The sequence below is a fragment of the Miscanthus floridulus genome, chromosome 2 (assembly GCF_019320115.1).
Source record: "Miscanthus floridulus cultivar M001 chromosome 2, ASM1932011v1, whole genome shotgun sequence".
NCBI lineage: Eukaryota > Viridiplantae > Streptophyta > Magnoliopsida > Poales > Poaceae > Miscanthus > Miscanthus floridulus.
Genome location: NC_089581.1, coordinates 18,225,821 through 18,247,732, shown reverse-complemented (window position 1 = coordinate 18,247,732; position 21,912 = coordinate 18,225,821). Strand labels below are relative to the sequence as shown.

The following is a 21,912-nucleotide window of genomic DNA, read 5'->3' as shown; positions in this document are numbered from 1 at the left end:
TCGTTAAGAGATTCAAACGGGAGCAATACTCTATGTTGCGAATTCAATAGCTTGAAATATTCCTCATCTAGTACAGGTACGGAGTACAAGTGGATCACTGAACTTGTCGTTAATCAGAGACAAATACTAACCGTCACTAGGTTGTTTCGGCCGTACCCAAACACTCGATTTTTTCCGCCCCCCCCCCCCCCTCCTCCCTCCGCAAGGGCCCGCGCCTGCTCTGGCCCTCCGCCGCCACCTCGGGCCGGACCTCCCCCGCCGGCCCCACCGCTCCCAAGCCGGCCCTCCGCCGCCTCCCAGGATGGCCTTCCGTCGTCGCCTTCTGGCCGGACGCGGCTCCCTCCGCCCCTACTGCTTGGTGCCCGTGCTCCGTCTGTCGTGGTGTCGCCCTGCTACTCGTCGGAGCGCGTGGTACTGTGGTGACGCGGCTCCCTCCGCCCCTGCTGCTCGCCCCGCCGACAACATCGACGACGAGGCCCCCTCCCATCCCCAATTTGTGAACAGTGTGTCACTTTTTCTGAAATTTGTCAAATATTTGTGAACAATTTGACATATATTTATTTGATATCTGCAATCTGAAAAATTTGACATATACTTTTTAGAAATTGTCTTATCCCTAAATTATATTACTATGTCTAATAAATCACACTAAATGAATCATTGTTTTTTTTTAATACGCAAAAGGTTTACGCATCATTGTATTAAGAAAGGAGAAGTTTTGTTACAAAGCGCTTCGCCCGCGCTGCGAGTGGGCTCGAAAGGACTACAATGAAGCTCATGCCCACCATGCTAGAAATTAGACAACCAAAGTTTCTTGCGCTTGCCTGCACCTATTGTTTGGCATCATGCTTGATCACGGCTGGTAGCTGCGGAATCTAGGTGGTGGCGCCACGAAAGCATCTTGCATTCCTCTCCTTCCATAGCTAAGGGCCACTTTGGTTGCCCAAATTTTTAGCAAAACGACGCTGTAGCGTTTTCGTTGTTATTTGGTAATTAATGTCCAATCATAGTTTAATTAGGCTTAAAAGATTCGTCTCGTGGATTTCGTCTAAACTGTGTAATTAGTTTTATTTTTTATTTATATTTAATGCTTCATACATGCGTCCAAAGATTCGATGTGATGGAAAATTTTGAAAAATTTAGCATTTTGAGAGGAAACTAAACAGGGCTAAGGCAACTAAGGCGAACAAAGTGTCTGCTCCTAGCCTGTTGTTGCCAGACCACATCAATCTCCATCCGTTCCACCAGTCGAAGATTGTGTCGAAGTTGGGCATACCTTGCGAGCAGGAAACAACGATGTGGTCTATGGACTCCGGTTCCTGGCCGCAGAGGAAGCAGGCTTCATTGGCGTCCAGCCCGTGCCTGAGCCGACAGTCCGCGGTCCATTGCTTCCGTCGAAGAGCGAGCCACAGGAACATCCTGACGCATAGGGGTGTCCGTATTTTTTCAACTAACGAACAATTTTTTTCTCTCATAATAAATCAGCTAACAGTATTTTCAGCTATGGCTTACAAACGAACGGGGCTCAAGGTGCAACCGGGGACCGGGTGCGACGTGGAATGCAATGCAGCATATGCTGACTTGACTGAGAACTGTCCATCTCCATATGGTTTGATCGTACGTGTCATCGAGGTGTACGCGAAAAAATCATTGTAAATATAATAATAAGATAGCGTAAAAAGCATTGTAAATATATGGTCAAAAATTAGGTGCCAGGCTAGAGAGATCCTAGAGTGTGATTGGTTGGCTTCAAAATACGAAGACAAAGATTCGTAAGCTATGCTTTTGGTTATTGTTTGGTTTTATTAATAATACTTGTCAACCTCTCACATTTCGCTTACCAAATTTATAACATTTTTTGTACCTAACGTTGGCTTGCCAAATTCTTAGCCTGATAAATTTTGGCCACGAACCAAGCCCTAATCACATGAGGTTCGAAAGTTGTTTTTGTGTGACGTCGACTCCACCACGTACGCAACCAACGAACTTTGGAAAATGTACATGGTGCATTGCACGCCCCTGCCGAGTCCTGAACAGAGACTAGGCCTTGCGAATTGCGAGATGCGAGGGTCCCCAGCTCCCCGCAAACCCTCCAACTCGGTCGCGTCATCGGACGGTCCACAGGCGTCTCGTGCGCCGCGCAGCCGTCTCCAACGGCCGATCCGGGCCCGTCTGCCCGAGTCGCATCCCCTCGTTGACAGAGAGGTCGACAGCAACGACCATGGCGGCGGCCTCTCCTGCGGCGCCGGCGAGGCACAGCTGCGCGAAGCTCTCGGTGCCAGTGGAGGACCCCAAGGCGGTGCCGGCGGGCGCCGGCACCGTCTTCGTCAAAGCCACGTGGCTGCCGTCCCGCTTCTCCCTCGCGGTGACCGACGGTGCCGGCGCCTGGGTCGCCGACGCCTCCGACCACGAGGTGCGCCTCCGCGCCGAGCAGTGGGACCAGCCAGTCGCCGATTACCTCGCCCTCGCCGAGCACTACCTCGCCTTCCAACAGCCTGATTCCACGTACTCCTTCCACGACGCCGGCAAAGGCAACCGCAGGGTCAGTCCGTTCGGCTCTTTTCGCCCAATATTTTCATCTTACTGTGCTGTTGGGTACGTATGTGTTGTTGAGTAGATTGGATTAGTGAGCTGATTCTAGGCCAGGTTGAAAAAACTTGCCTATTCGATTTCACATGGATGCAAGTCTGCGAGGGTTGTTATTTCAGGTTTACGCTACCAAGTTTGATCCTCATTTGGGTCGTTTTGCCCATGGGTTTTAGACTCACAGTAGTGCAGATGATGTTAAAAGGATATTTCAGGTCTTCTTTTTCTTATCTTAGTTCACACAAGTCGCTGAGTTCCGTCTGCATTGTTGGATTTGGACCTTTCAAGGGACCTACCGATCTATTCTCAAATTCGTATGCGCCTACACGGATCAGTTCCATAAAAACCATTAATGAGTTCTTCAGAAAATTAAAGTTATAAACACTGTTGGATTAAGGTGCCACTGTATGCTGATTTGATAATACTTCGGCATCTGCTGACCTTTCAACAAACGTTTTGTGTGGTACGTACTCATTACTAATGATGGCCCCCCTTGCAAACTTGTCATATATCCCTTTCAAGAATAAGAGGGAGAGGTGGCCATCTTTTTCATTTACATAGGTCACCAGACAGCATTTACAATTCCAATAGTTTAAATCATAACAGTAAGACAGTTTGAGGTAGGGTCAACCACAATTGAGATGGAACTAAGGAACCAAGAAAAAAGTCCAGGCAATAGACCAACCTTCAGATCTACGCTTGGAAGTGAAAAGAACTTTTATCATAGTATGTGGCTATGTGCTCACTGCCACCTCTAGTACTGATTAGTTCCTTCACATTTGGCTGTCTTGATTATTCATATCTAGGCTTAGTAATTAGTTAGAGTTGTCACTATTTCCAGCTTTTGTATTGATCTTACCATCTTGAAACATGAAGATGTATTGCACTTGAGTTCAAATATGTTCATATGGCTATTATGCGTCTAACGTTCAGACCAGTCTTCCAGCTTCTCAGATTTCTTGGTCTTTGCTTATTTCCTGAATTTTTTTGCCTTGTTCCATTTAGCTCTCATGGACATTTGAAAGACAAGGTACCAAGTTGGAATGGCGATGGAAGCTGCAGCCTTCACCAAACACGCAGCAGACGATATCTGAGATCCTGGATTTTCTTATGGATGCAAATATACGCTTGAGTGTATGCCCCTTTGCTTTACCTCTTCCATTTCAGACTACCTGTGATTCTAAAAAAGGTTCGCTAAGCTATGCTTATGCTGAATTTAAAGATGACCAAAGGGTGAATCGATTCATGAGGTGCAGATGAATATAAACTTGATTTGCCCGAATTATCCCCCAACTACCAAGCTACTGAACCACTTCAGCACCTTTCTTACTTGGGCCTAAATTTACTAATTTTTTTATAATTTCTTATTTAGGAAGAGGTGGTGAGGAAAACACAATCCTTCGACAAGTTGAAACAAGAAGCTGAGAAGTGCTTGCAACAAAGTGAAAGATTTAACAATGAGAAAGCTGAGTTTGAACAAGCCACCTTTTCAAAGGTACAGTTTCTTATGTTACTGTGTTCATTTGGTGACTACTGCAGGTGATATTTTCTTATGCAGCTCCATACGAAATTCAGCATACTGATATGTATACCCTCGGCTTCTTTGCATTGATGTATACTGTTATTACTTAAAAACATTGGTTGCTGGGCCTTGCCTTTTGCTCCCTTTCGTGATGATGTTTAGACATATTGTTTTCTCATTCAGTTGTAATTTTGATCTTAATTTAGTTATGCATTACTCACCATTTTTGTGTTCCTCTAGTTTGTGGCTGTGTTAAATTCGAAGAAGGCCAAGCTCAGACAACTCAGAGATAAAGTTGTGGAACTCGAATCCGCTGGCAAGAATCCAAAGGAGGAGGTGGAGCAGGAGGAGGAGAACTCAACGGACCGGACAGAGCTCTTCGAGGGAGAAAGTGACAAAGAAGCAAGCATCAACGATGAACCCTCTGGGACAGGCAGCGGCAACGTTCATAGTTCTCCTGACAAATCCGCATCTACCTCCAGAGGAAGAGGAAGAGGTCGCAAGAGAGCGAAAAAATAGACCCGGATGAAGCAAGCTAACTGCCTAGACTGACAATAGCGGGTCCTACTTGGAAAACGTTAATCATTGTGGTGTGTCTGTCATCGAAGTATCCAGCTAGTCTCATTTCAAAGAGCATGTGTCTTTCATGTACCTTGTGAGGTCCATCTGAAGCTGGCCTTCGTGGTGTATCATCCTAAAGTAGTCGGAAATGTTCTTCACGTGTTTTTAGCGGAGGAAGGTACCAAAGTCCAAAACAACACTGTACGGTGAACTTATTGTGAGTCTTCTTTGGTTCGTCCATGGAGAAATTTGCATTTCATCACATGTGTGACATGTTTTTCCCCTGCATTTTGCTCCATTAGCACGGTCGTTTTCACGTCCCCGTCTGAGACATATTTTCCTTTGCTTGGAAAAAGGAAAGAAAAAAAAGGAAGAAATGTTTGACCACGTGTTTTTAGTGCATTTGAGGCGAAGACTGCCAATCAGTTTGCAGAGTCAGAATATTCAGAGTCCTCCAAGCGTGTTGGCTGCTGGACCAAATAATCATCCGCGCTTTTTAAATCGAAGGCGTAAAATTTTGATGTGTCACATTAGATATCACGTTGAGGTGTCGCATAGGATATTTGAATATTAATAAAAAAATAAATTATAAAATCCGTTCGCGAAACGAATTTATTAAGCTTAATTAATCCATCATTAGCACATGTGTTAGCATCATATTGTCAAATCATGAGCGAATTAGGTTTAAAAGATTTATCTCGTAAATTAGTCATAAACTGTATAATTAGTTATTTTTAGTTTATATTTATTATTTTATGTATGTGTTAAATATTTGATGGAATAGGGAGTAAATATCAGTGGAGGAACTCGACAAGATAACAAGGTGAGTTCCACGCGGCAAAACATTTCCTGCTGTTGACCACCACCTGCTCCCCCACAACCTTCGCGGCAGACGGGGAAGCTCCGCCTCCGCGGGAGACCAAGCGGGAAGACGAATCGAATCTGGAAACGAATCCAAGCTGGGGTAAGAACTTGCTGCTGATCTAATGCGATTCGCTGGTGCGTCTTTTTCTCTGGGAGCTCTGATGTCGCTGGTTGTTTTGGTTGCTGGGTAGGGCTACAGTTTTCTCATTGAATTTTCGTTCGTTTTTCCTAGCTCTGGAGTGTTCTTCCTTTCGTGATTGCGTCTCAGGAGATGACTTTTTGGAGGGGCAGTTCATGCTTGGTGATGAACTGATGATGAGCTGAATTTCTCTCTCCGTCTGTTTGGGACGAACGATGGGTGATGCACTGATGCATATGCTTCGCTCGTGGTATGGATCGACTGTTCGTGATATCTTTTTAGAAAGGGGATGTTCGTGTAATCGGATTTTCATGAAAAAAAAGTTGGGGAGATGAAGTGGACTTATTTTCTCGTTTTGCTGTTTCCCGTCCCCAAATTGGAAGCGGAACATCATTCAGTGTAAGTAGTTCAATTGAAAAGTATGCACCAAAAGTTACAGATCTCAAAACATATTCCCTTGAGGCCATAGATTTCACTTTTAGTGTAGCTTGAAGCATCAGCATATCTTCCATTTTCTTTAGGAAAGGCCATTTAATTCGATTTCTTGTCTATGGTTTTCCATTGAAAACAGTGCAAAGAGTGAGGTGGGTGAAACTCTGCAAAGAAATTCAGAAATTCAGGTTTTCCATGGGGCTGGAATCGCCGCTGTGTCCATCTTGGTCAGGTGTGTATTAAACTCTGACGCCACTGTAATTGTTGCATTACCTTGGTCTCTCTGTTCCGATGGAATCTCTGTTCTTTATATTGGGCATATATTCATTTTCTTTAGTAAAAAATCTTATAATTTGCACTTTCTATGGTTTTCCTTCCAAACAGTGGAACTGGAGATGGGTGAAGCTCTGAATAAGGAATTGATAACTTCAGATTGTTCTTGGGGCTGGATTGTTGGGCCCATCGTTTTCAGGTATTCTACCATGACAGACCTCGCTTCCCTTATGATTGTGATTGTCCCACATACCTTGCCTTCTTGGTATTTTTTTCATAAGTGCCCTGCCTTTGGGGGGGGCTGAAATTATTGGGATCCATCTATGTGTTCTGCTGAACCTTGTGCTCTTTTATGTATTGCTTGGCCGTTCATTCTTTCTGCTTCACCACGAGTCTGATGCTTAGAGGAACTGATTCCCATAGGCACCGCACAAGGCTATGCCTGCAGTAAAATTTCGCAAACGGAGTTCCTGACTCTGCTGCCGATCCATGGCCGTGCTCTTCGGAAGAAATGTAGCACGCCATGAAGTAGAGTTGCATATCTCATGTCAAGCTTACATAGTTACATCACTCGGTTAGGCCGCAAAAGTCATTTCCTACAGATTTGATCTAGGTGTTCTTGTATTCCCGCTGGAATACAAAGAAGAACTGTTTAGGCTAGCTCGGGTACAAGTGTGCTACTGGGTTTCTTTTTGTTTGTTTATATGAAGTAAAATAAGGAGGGGAGGCTATTCCCCGTCCTTTTTTTTGAACTGTCAACACGGCCACACCTGATATATTGCACAGGAGCAGTAAAGAGCTTGCTGTTCAAACTAAGGGAGATTACACAGCAGAAATTAAAGAGAGACTAACCATAAAGGAAACAATAGAGGTACACCAAACCGCTACTACACTTCTGTCTTGTCTTGGTAGACGATGTTGCCAATTGCCAGAGGTTTGCAGCTTCTTTCATTGTCATCCCAAGACGAGCTGCACGATGGCCTGTGGCGAGGCCACTGGAGGAGGCTACCGGGACACACCAGCAGCATCACCCTGTTCAGGCGGAGGAAGAGGAGGAAGTGTCCGAGGGACACATGGGACGGCGGCATTGACAGGAACAGGAACAGGGAGGCAGACATGGCGAGCTGAAGCCGGGTGGCGGCGGGTGAAAGGGGTTTGGCGGCGACGCGCAACAGGCATGGAGCACTGGAACTGTCGGTGGCCGTCGCCAGTGGCGGAGCGTGACCCAATATTAAGGGGGGGCTAATTCAATGCTAAACACTACAGTATTGCCTACTACGTCTCTTGCTCTCTGCTGCCCCTTCCCAGATACTACTAGATACTACTAGGCTTTACCTACTTTAGTCTTCATCAGCATGCTACTACTAGTCCTTCATGATTTTGCGAAGGCAAGCAGGGGCCGGAGCCCAGTTTCGCCTCTACTGAGCTCCGTCCCTGGCCGTCGCCACCACAGCGCCGGCGCCTGAGCGGGTCACGGTAGTCACGAACCATGTGAGAGGACGAAAGGCAGCGGAAGCACCCAACGGAGGGAGGCACGAAGGGGGCAGGGCAGCGTTTGCCCTTGCTCTACTCGGAGCCGGAGGTAGTAGAAATACCAGATGAGAGGAGGGCTTCAGCATAAGTTTTCTTAGAGCCGTTGGCAGCAGCATTGAAGGGGTGATGAGGAGCGGCTTTTCTTAGAGCCGTTGGCAGCAGCATTGAACTTATCAGCCGGCTTATCAGTTAGAATCTACAGTATTTTTCTCTCTAGCAAAATAGCTTCAGCCGGCTTTAATACCAGCCGAACATGCCTTCATCTGTCCCGACACGTTGGCGGCAGCATGGGGTTCCTTCCCCTGTGACTGCTCACCATCTCGCTGCTCCCTTGCCGGGGACAAGACAGGAGGAAGGGGAACATCATAACTCCTGGTCGAGTCCGAAGGGACTATAGCGAGATTTGGAGATCTCTCCACGTCCAGCCTCTTAAACTCGACCCCGCCTCGAGCCCCGAGCACTGCGCAGGAGTTACTCAGCTTCGTTACTCCAGGCAGAGGTGGGTGGCCGGGAGTAAAGTCCTCTTCCTCCCTCAGCTGGCCGACCATGGCAGAAGCCGTGGGGAGCGAGGCATGGAGGGTAAAGATACATTTATGCAGCTTCAGCTCCCGGTGGGTAAGGATGAAGCTGGCGACATTTTCTGAGGCGACTCGAGCGCAAAAGACGGAAGGCTCAACGGCCGAGGCACGCACACGATGGGGTGGAGCGCAAAGGAAGAAGGACAGCATGTTGGAGATGGAAACGGCCGAGAACCTCGGAGAACGGAACGGAGGGGTGATCCAGAAAGCACCTGAGTTCGAGCTGGGCTCAGGCGTGACGACGTCGGAGCAGAGGTCCCTGAGGACCAGAGACTGGAATTCAATCCCAGGCCTGACGCTCACCTGAACCACCTTTCTTCTTGCACTCTTGCTGCTCTTGTTGTTCTTGCGGTCTGCTGCGAACTGCTTCCGAAGGTCTCGGCGCCGGCGCTGGTGCCGATGGCGACGGGTTTCTGCGGGTGGAGGAGGGCTGGGGAGAAGTGGTGGGAGCTTTGTGGAGTTGTGGGTGGCGGTGAGAGTGAGAGGCCCTTTCGCCGATGAGGTTTGGTGACGAAGGCAATGGGGCGCAACGGCACTGGTCGGTGGGTTGAGAGGAGCGGGTGCAGGGGGGCCGCCGGAGCGTCCCTCGGCGCAGCATGTGCCGGCGACGACGTGCCCGTCGCCTGGGTTGTCAGGGGCAACCACCCTCTCTCCCATCATCGCTGGAGATTTACCCGGTGGGACGAGCATACAGCGGCTCTCCCACCCCTTCGTTGAAACCGGCGTCCTAGTCTTACTAACCTTTAAGACTGTCTCCAACAAGGAAACCATATGAGCACCCAAATCCAAAATCAGTTTCGAACAGAGTACCTATACGGGAGATCTATTTTGGGTTGCCTGAGACTGTCTCCAACGACGGAGACCTAAACACCACACCCATTCCCGGTTTTGGGTCTTGCACAGGAAAAGGTCACGCGACCGTAAAACAGCCCTCTCCAACGGCGACGCAAGAGGGAAGGCCCATCCCGACGGCAACCAGGGCGGCGAACCACGCCGGCGGCCCCCAGTCCTCATCCCTCCGCTCCCCACCGGCCGCGCCACCGCCACCGCAGCCGTTGACATCGGCCCGGCCGGCCGCCTGCCATGGACCCGCGCTTCCCGCCACCGGCGCCGTCGATCTGCTTCGGCGGGGGTGGGGCTGGGGGGCACCACCGGCGGGCGCACTCGGAGACGTTCATCCGGCTGCCCGACGCGGACCTGCTGCTGGACCCGGACGCGGACTTCGGCTTCTCCGACATCGACTTCCCCTCGCTCTCCGACGACTCGCCCGTGGCGTCGGACCCGACGCCGCAGCCCCAGGCGCCGCCCCAGCAGCCGCTGTCGCAGCAGCAGGTGGCTTCCCCGGCGTCTGCGGCGCCACCGAGGCCGCCGAGCAGGGCGCACATGCGGAGCCTCTCCCTCGACGCCGCCTTCTTCGACGACCTCTCGCTGCAGGGAGGCGGCGTGGCAGGGCACAAGAGGAGCGGCTCCATGGACGGGTCCACCTCGTCGTCGCGGGAGGAGGAGGGCGCCGGCGCCTGGGCTTCCTCCGACGCGGAGGCGTGCGCGGGTGTCAGTCGCGGGGTCAGGCCTCGGAGGGAAGAGGGATGAGGAGGAGGGCGCCGGCGCCTGGGCTTCCTCGGACGCGGGGCTTCCTCCGACGCGGAGGCGTGCGCGGGCGGAGATTTGCGTAGCGATGAGAGAGGCTATGCTTTTTTGCGTTTCGTTTGGGTTCGTAGGCAAAATGGGTAACGTGAATAGGTCACCTGTTGGAGGATGTTTTGGGTAGGCAAAAGTACTGTGTAGAACGCATTTTGGATTTGCCTCTCCACGTTGGAGACAGTCTGAGAGGCATCCTCTCTCCTGGAAACCCATTTGCAGAAAGGATTCTCTTTTGGATCTGTTGGAGAAGATGCCGAATATGTATTGAACCTTTTGCCTGTAGCGCTACCCAAAGGACGAATGAGTCTTGTATTTTGAGTGTTGTTGTTGGAGATAGCCTAAGGACCAGTGGCCAGGAGGTACCCGGCAAGGACATTGTTATACAAGCTTATACGTACATGTATAATAGCAAGTCATGCTTGTGTCCGTGTCCACTTTATAAATTATAATGTGTGCACACATTTTAAGAATCAAACCTCGTAAAATTTTAACAAACAATTACTCAATTAGCCTCTACAATATAAGTTATGTTATATGAAAATGATATTATTGAATTCACATTTGAAGTACTTTCTTTCTGTTATGATTTTAACAGAAACTAATAGTCAAAGTCTAGTTTAAAGACCTTGCAAGATTAAATAACGCCTTCATTTTGAAAAATGGAGGGGTACTCCCTTTAACCATAAATATTTTTTGTGTCCAAAGGGTCCACACTCGTCCTAACTAGGGGTTCGTTTGGCACCGCTTCTAGAGCGACTCCAATAAAAACTTGTCAAACGCTCATCAAAGAAATGCTTCCGACGAAGAAGCCTGGACGAGCTGTTGCGAAAACGTGGTTTCTTTCAACTCTCACCTCCTACGCATCTGGAACGACAAAACAACCTTTGTGCAGGAGCCCAGCTGGCGGCTGGCGGTGGCATGCAACGGGCAGCTAACGACAACAGGTGGCATGCAACGGGCAGCTATGGCCACGGTCGGCCTAGCCACATGGCTCGACAAGGTTGTAGCTAGAATAGGCGTGCAGCTGTTGGCAATGACCGTGCATGTTTTTAAGCTTTTGAAGAAAAAAATGATCCCAGAGAACACTATAATTTCTAGTAAATTTATGTGTGTTATACATCTTTTGAATAACCCTCTAAATGGTTTTAGTTGCTAAAATACAGTTCAAGCTAACCCTTTCATTTACTCTTCTATATATAACTATAAGCCATGTACATAGAGGTACAATATAGACATTTGACCTCTTCTATCTATTCCTACAAAAATAGGAGAAACCATTTTAATGAAGGTTTCTAGAGAGAAATTGCTTCTCTAGAGGAGCCAAAGCCTTTGCCAAACTAGCCCTAAATATGCTCCATGTCAACCAATTCACATGCAGAAGCCCAAACTTTCTCACCAAAAGTATGCTGTGTGTTGGTAGCACAGCACCAAAAGTATGTATTCTCACCCAAGTTCAACGGTAATTACCTCCATTCAAAAGGATATAATGCTCGTTTTTCAATATAAGTCAACTTTTTAAGTTTGATCAAATTTATAAAAAAATATTAGCATTTATGATACCGGATAAGTATCATTAGATTAATCATATAATATTTATTTATAGTATACCTATTTGGAGTAATATTAATAATATTTTCTTTAAATTTAGTTAAAATTAAGAAAGATTGAGCCAATCCAATTTAGAATAATTGTATCCTTTTTGGAGGTAGTACTACAAGACCAAAGAACTCCCGCTTCTCAACTATTTTTATAGACAGCTAAAATCAAACTGGTCGCTTAAGTATTTCTAGGAATGTATTTTTAGATGTGGTCGCTTAAGTCATCCGTCTGTAAAAATACATAAAAATACATTTATACTAGGTGGCTGTCTTAATACACATTTACAATTGGGCCCCAGTCGTACAGCACAAGGGATCACCATTTCTGACCATCAGTGCAGTAAAAAAGGGTGTCACTAAGAACTACTCCTGTTCTACACATGCCCTTAAGTAAAATGAGGGTGTAGTCGTCCAAAGCAAGACGTGCCTTCCCATGTCACCAGTCACCACCACCACGCACCTGTAGCTGCAACTTCTTTGTCCACTCGGTCTTTGCGAACTTAGATGTTAAATTTTGAGCCTAATTGTTCCTGGAGGCATGTACAATGTAACCATTTTATGATACATGCATGGAGTTGCTTGAAAGTTGAAACCTATAGGAAAAGCAATAACAATTGTGGCAATAAGCATATATACCGCGTTCATAGTAGGAGGCAAGGAGGGGCAAGGGGGATTGAAGCCATGATACTCAGTTTAATTTATAATTAAGGTGTGTGATTGATACTATCTCCATCTCACAAAGAGTGATGTTTTGTCCTAAGTCAAACTATCTTATGTTCGATTAAATTTATAGAAAAGATTATCAACATTTATGGCACTAAATAGATTTACTACGAAAATATACTTCATGATGAATCGGATGATATTTCAATTGTTATAGTAAATATCAGTACAACAACAACAAAGCCTTTAAGTCCCAAACAAGTTGGGGTTATAGTAAATATCAGTATTTTTATATAAATTTAGTTAAACTGAAGATTGTTTGAGTTTAATTAGAACAAAATAAAAATAAGACTCTTTGCGGGACTAAGGTAGTATATTACAAAGAAATTACAAAAGCTATGAAGAAGCTTCCTATCGTCTCGTATCTAGGAATGCAAATGGATACTGGATAGGAAATGGTGTTTTGCATGAACTTTCACACACGTGGGTGATTTGCAAATTCCATGCATATGTAAATGAATAGGATCAAACCACCATTCACTGAACTTTACAAAAATGCATGCGTATGTGGAAGTTGATTCTCTGAATATAATGGGATGTTTAAAGGGTTAGATAGATCTAAGATGACTTAAATTTTGCAGAGCCGCCATAGATGTAAGTTTAGAAAAGATGTGGAAGGGGTCATCTTATTAATTGTTGAATTTTAAAACCATGAACTCAGTTGACATACATCCAACCGGCCCTTGTTTTAACTACGGCTGCACAGATCCATTATGTATGCAGCATCACTTTCACGCCTGTGATTAGTTTGCAAATTGCATGTTGTAGTAAATAAGAGATGAAACCGACATTTGGAAAACAACTAACAATTCTGCTGATCTAAAGTATTTTTAGATGATTTGAAAAACAAGTATGTTTTTAGAGGATGTTTGGATGCCACAAACCTTCTAGTTTTAAAACCATAGTATTCCTAAAACTATAGCCCTTTTGGAGTATCAACAACTCCAGATTTGGTGTGTTCCCCCTTGATAGCCTCATGGTGTTTTGTTAGATTCATTGAACAACTGATGCATAACGGTGATGTGCCATATATTTTTAATCCATATTAAGCAACGTAACGACTGCATGCCTTGTTCCATCATGTGTGCGCATGCATGCATCACTTTCAGACATGTGGGTGATCTGCAAATTCCATGCGTACGTACGCAAATGAGCCAGACAAAAACTACCAATCACCTCGCACTTGACTTGGAAAACAAGTGCCTGAACTTCACAAAACACATGGAGCTAGTGCGGAGGCTATCACGGGGAACACACACCGAATCTGGACTGCAATATTTGGAACCACCAACGAAACGACCACATCACCATGACTACGCATGGACCTTGGATTTTATACATATATATAAACTGCACTGTCACCCTCGGTCCACATGCCACAACAAAATGAACAACAAACTAAATTTACCGGGCGATCAGGTGAAACTTTTTTTAAAGAGAAAGAAAAACAAAGGAAAGGGACAATGCACTACCAAGTACATGCACGAACAACTCGGTGATGAAGAATAGAAGCTTCCGTGCCGTGTCGCCAGAAACGTGTCCAGGATGGGAGCAGAGCAAGAAGAGATAGAGAGAGTAGAAGATTATACGGTCAAGGAGCAGTCTCTACTCGTCATTGCCTCTTCAAACATCGACACGCACGCTCTCTCGCACGGAGTCATGGTCTCTCCACCGTGTCCATGTGGCATGCATGGCATGGCATCTGACGTGTGCTTTGTACTATAGCTGTGCCGGGTCCTAGTTCACATGCATCTGTGACTGTGAGGTGGCTCGATCGTCCTGTTCATGTGCTCTTTGCTTGAATTTCTCCTCCAGTCCTCCTTAAATATATTTATTAGATCGATACTAGGGAAAATGCAAATACGTACGGATTTTTATATCTTTCGTGTACTGTTGTGGGTATGTGGCACAACGTGCAAATATGATGATTTTGTTGACCGGTAGTTAGCGTGGCACTTCTTTGAACATAATATGTCCATGATTTTTATACTAATAATAAAGTAAGTGCATATTAAGCCCTCAAACTTACTGTTTATATGAAAAAAAACCCTTATTCTTGAATTTAACTAGGAAATCCCCGTATCATCATCACGAATTAACTGACATTTAAATCTTTTCCACATTTTGGCCATAGCTAAACTCATTGTCATGGTAGTATGTGTTTATCTCGCTTAGATGGTTTATCAGTGTGTAAATTTGTGAGTAATGCTATAACTTTGCATTTACCAAAAAAAAAGGTACGGAATCCCCTGCTAACCCTTCAGAAAAACTTCGCTTTTTTAGTTTCAAAATGATGCTCTGGAATTCTAATCTCAACCACTTATGTGAATCTTCAATGTGGTATAATAAAGTTTGAAGTGTAAGTGGCACTTTTCTGTAATGCTGCAAATCTTTTTAGCAGTCATATTGTTTACACTTTTTTGCTGTTTTTGGATTGCATCTTTTTGTAATTATGAAATTGTAAAAGGCAATAACCAATATATCAGTGAAGAAAATTGCAAATTATTATAAATGTCTATTTATGGCTCCGTGGTATTGACCATATAATCTGCCAAAAGAAAACTGGTTTTTGGCGTTCCAATATCAGTATTTGAAATAGCAGTTCTTGTGGGGGTGCGAGCGGCAAATACAGCGCTGGCTCTCGGTTTCCATGTGGCCCCCTCCTACGTGAACCTTCTGAGCCGGCTCCTTTTTATCCACGTGTATCCAAACTCCAAAGCGCGTCGCCGCATGCTCGCACGTGCTCTTTTCCCCCCTCACCCCGCCCGAATTAACAATTGCGAAATCCCAGGTTTGACCTTTCCCCGGGTCCCGCCCGTAATCCTAATCCTCCCCCGCACCGCACCGGTGCCTATTTAACCCGCGCTCGAACACTTCTCCTCCGGCAACGCAAACGCAACCAAACCGCGCTCTCGGCTCTCCAGTCTCCACTCCGGCCGCGTCGAGCAGCCGAACCTGCGCAGCACGGAGGCCGGAAATGCAGATGGACTCCTACAATTACACCAGCTTCTTCCACGACGAGGCTCCGTTCTACCCGCACGTCGCCGTGCCGCCCTCACCGGAGCTGCCCTTCGGCCTCATTGCCTCGCCAGAGGAGCCGCCCTTCGCGCCGCCGATGCCGACCGCGTTCCAGGACTACGACTACCCCGGGGCGACCGTGGGCGTGGGGGCGGGAGCGCCGTTCGGGGGCCCCAGCGTGCACGGCCAGATGATCGACGCGCTGAGCGGGATGGGCGGGGAAGGACAGCGTGAGCAGAGCATGGCAATGGCGGAGGATGTGGAGGAGCAGGAGGAGCCGCCGCCGCGGCGGCAGCAGCAGCAGCCGGCTGGTGCCGCGGCCGTCGAGAGCAGCCGCGGGTTCCGGCACATGATGCGGGAGCGGCAGCGGCGCGAGAAGCTGAGCCAGAGCTACGCCGACCTGCACGCGCTGGTGGCGTCCCGGTCCAGGGGCGACAAGAACTCCATCGTGCAGGCGGCCGCCATCTACATCCACGAGCTGAGGGGCGCGCGGGAGCAGCTGCAGCGCCGGAACGAGGAGCTCAAGGCCCGCATCCTGGGCCACGACGCCAGGCAGCAGTGCGTCAAGGTGCAGTTCGAGGTGGACGAGCCGGCGTCCGCCATCGACTCCATGATCGGGGCGCTCAGGCGCCTCAAGGGCATGGACGTCAGGGCCAGGGGCATCCGCTCCAACCTGTCCGGATGCAGGCTGTGCACGGAGATGAATGTCGAGACCACGGTGAGCACTCTCAATCCTCCTCGAGCTTCATTGTTCGATCGTCGTTGAACTATCGACGTTCACTGTTTGGAGCAAGGCTCAAATTTCTCACCAGCTTTGCTGGCAATGCCTGATCCAGAATTTAGGTTGGGAAAAAGGATACAACAGTTCAGTCACATACAAGATTCACCGCCGAGTTAGATTGTTGGATAGGAAAACAGATTGTCGCTAGGATAAGGATGAGGAAAGTATGATCAAATTTGGATATATCTAGGCAATCTGGCTAAACAAATAATAGATGATATAACATATTGACACAAATGAAAATCATATAAAACAGAGTCATTCCACTTCAAAATTCACATTTTGACACTGGTCAACCGTGTCAAACTCCTGCTCAGGTCTCCCTACTTCGGGGGGGAAAAAACTTCAACGAATCCTCACATGTTTTTTTTATATAAAATCTTCGACAGACAGTCTAATCCATGTGCAACCTCTATTAGCTAACATTAACCTTGACATGTCAAATCAAACAACAACTCCAATATAGCTGACAACTCTGCCCTTTTTCATAGTACCACCATGTCCATTATTTTTTTATGTAAACCGCAACTTGTCAATTGTCAATGCCTCTCCAATTTGATTGTCTGAATATACACGCATCATCTCGTAATTGCGGAGCTTATCATGATAATTGATACGTCCCGTGCAGTTGCTGCTGTTGCTTTTTTTCCTACTCCCAAATGGATGTGCCACTTGTTACTCGACGCAACTAACCACGCGGTTCCTCTTGGCGTCTTGTGTGTGCAGATTGCGGCCGGCGAGGTGGAAAAGGCCGTGGAGGAGGCGCTCATGCAGGAAGTGGAGAGGAAGCAGCAGCAGCTTGGGACTGGGAGCGCCGCTGCCGCCCCTGGTTTTGCAGGCCCTCAGGCGTCATCGCACGTGCAAAACGTGTTTTGACACGCGATCCTCCCTCCCCAGCAAAAAGAAACATGAACCCCAAGGCTCATTTCTTCATTCTTTTAAGAACCGGGTGTGCAAAATGAGCATCCACGTCCCTGGCTCTATTAATTAAGTGCAAATCAGTGTTGTTTAGGAGTATCACAGCCTCCAAGTGGCATTTTGTGCACGTGTACAAAATTGTAGGACTCGTGTTGTTACAACAGAAAAGAGACGTGGGCCGGGATCAAAGCTCGAAAGGGGCCGGAGGAAGCGGGCGAGAAATGAGGTCGAGGGGCTGGCGCGTTCCGGTCGTGACGTGTGGGCTCTGCGCTGTAGATTCCGAGTCGCGGCGGCAACCGGAACCGGTGTGCTCTCCTTGGTTTCTACTCCTGCTGCAAATGGTGTCGCCTTTTTATTTATCGTGTGGCTGTAAACCGAAGCCATCGGCGTCAGGGGGCACCAGTGGCCAGCGTCGGCGCGTCGCGTGTCAGCGTTGTCGTGCTTAGTTGACCGGAGCAGATTTTTGGTTCGGATTAATCGCTTCCTGGAAATTTCACGTGAGTTAGCCGGTTAGAGTTGGGCTCTGAATTATTATGTGCTGCGGTGACGTACGTCGCTGACACTGATATGTAGGAGTACTTTTATTTATGTTATTGTTATCCCTCGATGGAACTAGGGCTAAGTGCTAATCATCGTTTACTTGTTCTTACAAATCACAAGTCCAACCGTGGGGCAAGCTACTGCCTCTCTGGATTGTAATCCTATTTCCAGTTAATGATATGCACTGTTTTTTTTTCTCTCTCTCTTTTCGAAAAAAAGAGAAAACAAAAGAGGTCTTAGTCGGCCTCTTGGGCCTCGCACGCTTCTGCGGTCAGCAGTCTGACTCTCTAGAACCCACCTGAAAGGGACTAGGCTGCCGCCACTGCCACGCTTGTTGCAACTTTGAGCGGCCTACTTGGGTTGGGACCCGGAACTCGCCGGCATGGGCCAAGTTGGTGTTGGACCACAGATGTTTTCCTAGGACAGAAAAACTTGATTGAAGTAGATGGGCTGGCATTTTTTAGAGGCCGAGATGGATCCCCTACACATATGGCGGGTGCTGGGGAAATATTTCTACTCACGGCCCATATCTTCGGTGGGATGATGGTATGCGTCAGTAACTTCTTTTCCTTCCAAAAAAAAGTTAGTACATTTTTTTCTAGTTCCGACTAAACCATCATTTGCATGCGTCAGTAACTCGGTATGAACTGAACTATCGTGCATTCAACTCAAGGCGCGCACATAGACTAGACCGAGAAATCCAACTTTCACGATCGAATTCATGATTCAATTGTCCTCCATCTTTTAAAATTCGCCAACCTCATTCGTGGAATCCAAATAATACTAATGTCTAAACACCCCCCTCAGCTTTTACGATCTAGCTAATCTCTAACAATCGACTACCACTAGCATTCCATAAATAGGAGACGACCACAGCAAGGCCTTATTCGGAAAATCACAAGGGTAGGTTAACCTGATTGGTATTCCTCTGCACTAATTTATAAGTCGCTTTGGTAATTTTAGGACAGACTAAGGAAGTGTTTGGTTGCCCCTCCTAAATTTTAGTCGCTGTCCCATTGGATGTTTGGATACATGCATGGAGTATTAAATATAGATTAATTACGAAACTAATTACATAGTTTACGACTAATTTGCGAGACGAATCTTTTGAGGCTAATTAGTCCATGATTTGACAATATTTTGCTACAGTAAATATGTGCTAATGACGGATTAATTAGGCTTAAAAAACGTCTCGTGGAGTATAGACGGGTTATGTAATTTGTTTTTTTATTAGTATCCGAATACCCTATGCAACATTCTCCCGACACACCTCCTAAATTTTAATAGCCGGATCAAACACCCCTTAAGCAAAGAAGCCATGCTTCTACACCTTAGAATTAATTGCAAGTGTGAAGCTATAAATTCGTCGCCCACAGTGAAAGGTGTCATGTACATCTTCCTCGCACGCCCACGCTAGCTCACCTCGTCGTGATCTGCTGCATCTTGCGCTCTTGGCCACCAACTGATGTGACCACGCCAACGTCGGGGACCTCGGCGATCACTGCGACCACCTCGGCGATCTCTCCGACCACCTCGGCGAGATTACGGACCACCTCGGCGACCTCTCCGATCTCTCCAACCACCTCGGCGAGATCACCGACCACCTCGGCGACCTCTCCGACCACTTCACTGACCTCTCCGACCACCTCGGCGACCTCTCCGACCACTTCACCGACCTCGGTGACCTCTCCGACCACCTCACCGGCTGATACACCACTCCAAGTTCCTACTGGACCAATCACTCGTAGCCGCACCAAAAAGATACAACAAGAGGTGCACGCGCTACTTTGTGAATTTCAATTAAACATTGATGGTAATTTTGAGCTACCTAAGTCGTGCATGTTGTTATTACTCAGGTTCTCCGAGAAGGAAGACAAGGATACATCAAGGATGGATCAGAGAGAAGAGCTACATTCGAGTCAATCCAGCGTGGCATCTGACCAGTTTTAGTGTAGACTGCTTTGAAGCTCAACAGTCTGCATGAAGCTAAAGATCCCGTGCAAAACTGAAGGAGTTATGACCAAAATAATGAAGACTGCACAGAAGACCAGAAGACGCGCGGAAACTGAAGGCCACTTCATAAAAGCTCTAACCAGTTGACCTTCCACTTCTCCAACGTGGTTTCTTCAGTTCACATCTTTCTTAAGAGACTTATCGTAGTATAAATACCACCTCGAGGCTACTAGAAAAGGACTTTTTGGATGATTTGATAATTCCAGTGATAATTGCAGCCGAGCTGTTGAGTGTTTACCCAAACCCTTGTTCTTCCTGGACTTGTGAAGAGATTCCTCTGGAATCCACTAGTTCGTGCTCTGCGGGTTCCAGTACGGCTGCCCCGCCTTGTGTGGATTAGCTCCGGTTGTGGTTCTGCGGTCGTTCGGAAATCGAGTTGAAGTCTTCATGGTTTCGGTGTCTCTCTCTCCCCGTCACTTGGTCGCACCCCACCTTGGTCAGGTATAAAGCTAGTTACTCTGCTGTTCTTCAGCAAGTTATCCTTTTATCCCCGCTACCTTATTGCAAGTTATCTTGATCATGATCTACTGTCGTGAAGATCGGGCCAACTCCCATACTGAAATAGTTCAGTACCTATCATCTGGTATTAGAGCTTCGGATTGACACGGTAGGTCTTGTCGTCATCCACATCATTATCCTTGTTTAATCTACTTCATATATTTGTGTTTTTTCATATCCTATAGTCCAAGACCACACAAAAATACCTATAACCATTTCACGGTACTGTTATGTTGTGTTTTGTGTTCATCGAGTTGCTAGACACCACCGTTTATATATAATTTGAGTTGTTTTGTTTGTTACTGCTGTCAGTGTTATAAAAAATATAGATAAAAAAAGACAAGGAAAGATTAGTTTAAAAAAAAGAGAAGTGAAAAGAAGTTGAAGGATCTGTGTTGCGTTGTATTGCTGAAAATTTCAGTTACATATTTGAGTTGGTGGTGATTGTGTTAGCAGCAACGTCATATCTTTGAGCGCATCAAACCACTCGGTTGGTAGTACCGTAGCCCTCCTTGATAGCCACCTATAGCTCCACCAAAAACCTAAATCGGGACGTTCGATTCGTAGTCCTTATGACCTCTCTACCACCTCCATTGAAGCTGCCACACCAGCACTGTCACGGTCTTTGAGACCAGGAAAGAACTTGGGTAAGTAAAAGGTGAGATCGAGTGTTTTCACAAATTTACCTATTCCATTTTTTCTTGCGACTAGTCTAACATGGCAGGATCCAATTCGAGTATTCATGGTGAAAACCATGGAGATGGGGAGCCCCCTGTCACACGAGCTGAGGTGCGCCACATGGCAAACTCGCTGGTGGAGGCGATGGAGAGGATGCTTGACGCTCGTCTTCCCACGGAGGGAGGCCGAGGACCACATCGTCGTCATGAAGAAAACCACTGGGAGGAGTCTGGTGATGAGAATTCTGGTTTTGGCCATGGATTTGATCACTTCGGCGATGGCCATGGAGGACATGGTGGTGGTCGTCGTGCTGGTTTTGATAATCAGCGTGGAGGCCGTCGTGCACATGGATGTCGTGTATGATTTGAAGATGAAGATGAGGTTCATGATGAGTATGAGGTAGGATTTGATGATAATGAAAATCCTTTTGGTCACCATGGGCGTTTTGGATAGCCACATGAACATCATCGTGGTGCTGGTCCGGATGGAGAAAATCAGCGTGGTCGTCGTAATAGAGATGATCCAGATAGCATTGCTCGTGTAAAGTTGAGCATTCCAAAATTTTCAGGGAAAGAAAATGCTGATGCTTATCTTGAATGGGAGGAGCAATGTGATCAGATTTTTAGAGTGCATAATCTTTCTGATCAGAGGCGTGTCAACCTTGCTTCTATTGAGTTTTCAGGTTACGCTCTCACATGGTGGAACCAAGTTCAAGAAAATCAACATGTGTTGGGACGTGATCATATCAACACATGGGCTAAGATGAAGAGAGTGATGAGAAGATGCTTTGTGCCATCAAGCTATCAGCATGACCTCTACAATAGGTTACAAACATTGAGACAAGGATCAAAATCTGTTGATGACTACTTCAAGGAGATGGAGTTACTCTTGGTGAGATCTGGAATTAGAGAAGATGAAGAGTAAAAAATGGCAAGATTTTTGAATGGTCTCAATGAAGAAATTTTAGGTTTTGTTGAGATGTTTCCATATCATAATTTGCAAGACCTTGTTGATCA

The 21,912-nt window shown here is 46.7% G+C and overlaps 3 protein-coding genes and 1 long non-coding RNA gene across 6 annotated transcripts; all 4 read left to right on the top strand.

The window, feature by feature from the left end:
* Nucleotides 1-2,076: 2,076 nt before the first annotated feature.
* Nucleotides 2,077-4,989, top strand: LOC136538075 (DNA repair protein XRCC4-like). Of its 2 annotated transcripts, XR_010779191.1 has the most exons (5): nt 2,077-2,542; nt 3,592-3,720; nt 3,959-4,081; nt 4,349-4,886; nt 4,972-4,989. XR_010779191.1 is itself a non-coding variant. In XM_066530065.1 (4 exons), the coding sequence occupies exons 1-4, from the start codon at nt 2,222-2,224 to the stop codon at nt 4,625-4,627; spliced, it is 852 nt and encodes a 283-aa protein (XP_066386162.1). In that variant the 5' UTR covers nt 2,077-2,221; the 3' UTR covers nt 4,628-4,894. The 2 variants fall into 2 exon arrangements, 1 of the variants encoding a protein (XP_066386162.1); XM_066530065.1 differs by lacking the exon at nt 4,972-4,989 and having other exon boundaries at nt 4,349-4,894.
* A 512-nt stretch (nt 4,990-5,501) lies between these two features.
* Nucleotides 5,502-11,013, top strand: LOC136518839 (uncharacterized). 2 transcript variants are annotated; one of them, XR_010774624.1, is made up of 5 exons: nt 5,502-5,633; nt 5,766-6,071; nt 6,244-6,336; nt 6,489-6,576; nt 10,835-11,013. It is a non-coding gene; the product is annotated as an uncharacterized lncRNA (long non-coding RNA). The 2 variants fall into 2 exon arrangements; XR_010774625.1 differs by having other exon boundaries at nt 10,881-10,951.
* On the top strand, nt 9,551-10,828 carry LOC136518828 (uncharacterized). Its single transcript, XM_066512522.1, has one exon. The coding sequence runs from the start codon at nt 9,572-9,574 to the stop codon at nt 10,076-10,078; it is 507 nt and encodes a 168-aa protein (XP_066368619.1). The 5' UTR covers nt 9,551-9,571; the 3' UTR covers nt 10,079-10,828.
* Nucleotides 11,014-12,727: 1,714 nt separating the features above from the next.
* Nucleotides 12,728-17,279, top strand: LOC136518821 (transcription factor BHLH148-like). Its single transcript, XM_066512512.1, has 2 exons — nt 12,728-16,186; nt 16,976-17,279. Exons 1-2 carry the CDS (start codon nt 15,428-15,430, stop codon nt 17,123-17,125), a joined length of 909 nt encoding a protein of 302 aa, XP_066368609.1. The 5' UTR covers nt 12,728-15,427; the 3' UTR covers nt 17,126-17,279.
* Nucleotides 17,280-21,912: the final 4,633 nt, after the last annotated feature.

Bases quoted from the DNA above. Each gene is read 5' to 3' on its own strand.
- LOC136538075 (XM_066530065.1), top strand. From the start codon at position 2,222: ATGGCGGCGGCCTCTCCTGCGGCGCCGGCGAGGCACAGCTGCGCGAAG. The intron at 2,543-3,591 runs GTCAGTCCGTTC...TGTTCCATTTAG, and splicing joins CCGGCAAAGGCAACCGCAGG to CTCTCATGGACATTTGAAAG. The intron at 4,082-4,348 runs GTACAGTTTCTT...GTGTTCCTCTAG, and splicing joins AACAAGCCACCTTTTCAAAG to TTTGTGGCTGTGTTAAATTC.
- LOC136518828 (XM_066512522.1), top strand. From the start codon at position 9,572: ATGGACCCGCGCTTCCCGCCACCGGCGCCGTCGATCTGCTTCGGCGGG.
- LOC136518821 (XM_066512512.1), top strand. From the start codon at position 15,428: ATGCAGATGGACTCCTACAATTACACCAGCTTCTTCCACGACGAGGCT. The intron at 16,187-16,975 runs GTGAGCACTCTC...TTGTGTGTGCAG, and splicing joins AGATGAATGTCGAGACCACG to ATTGCGGCCGGCGAGGTGGA.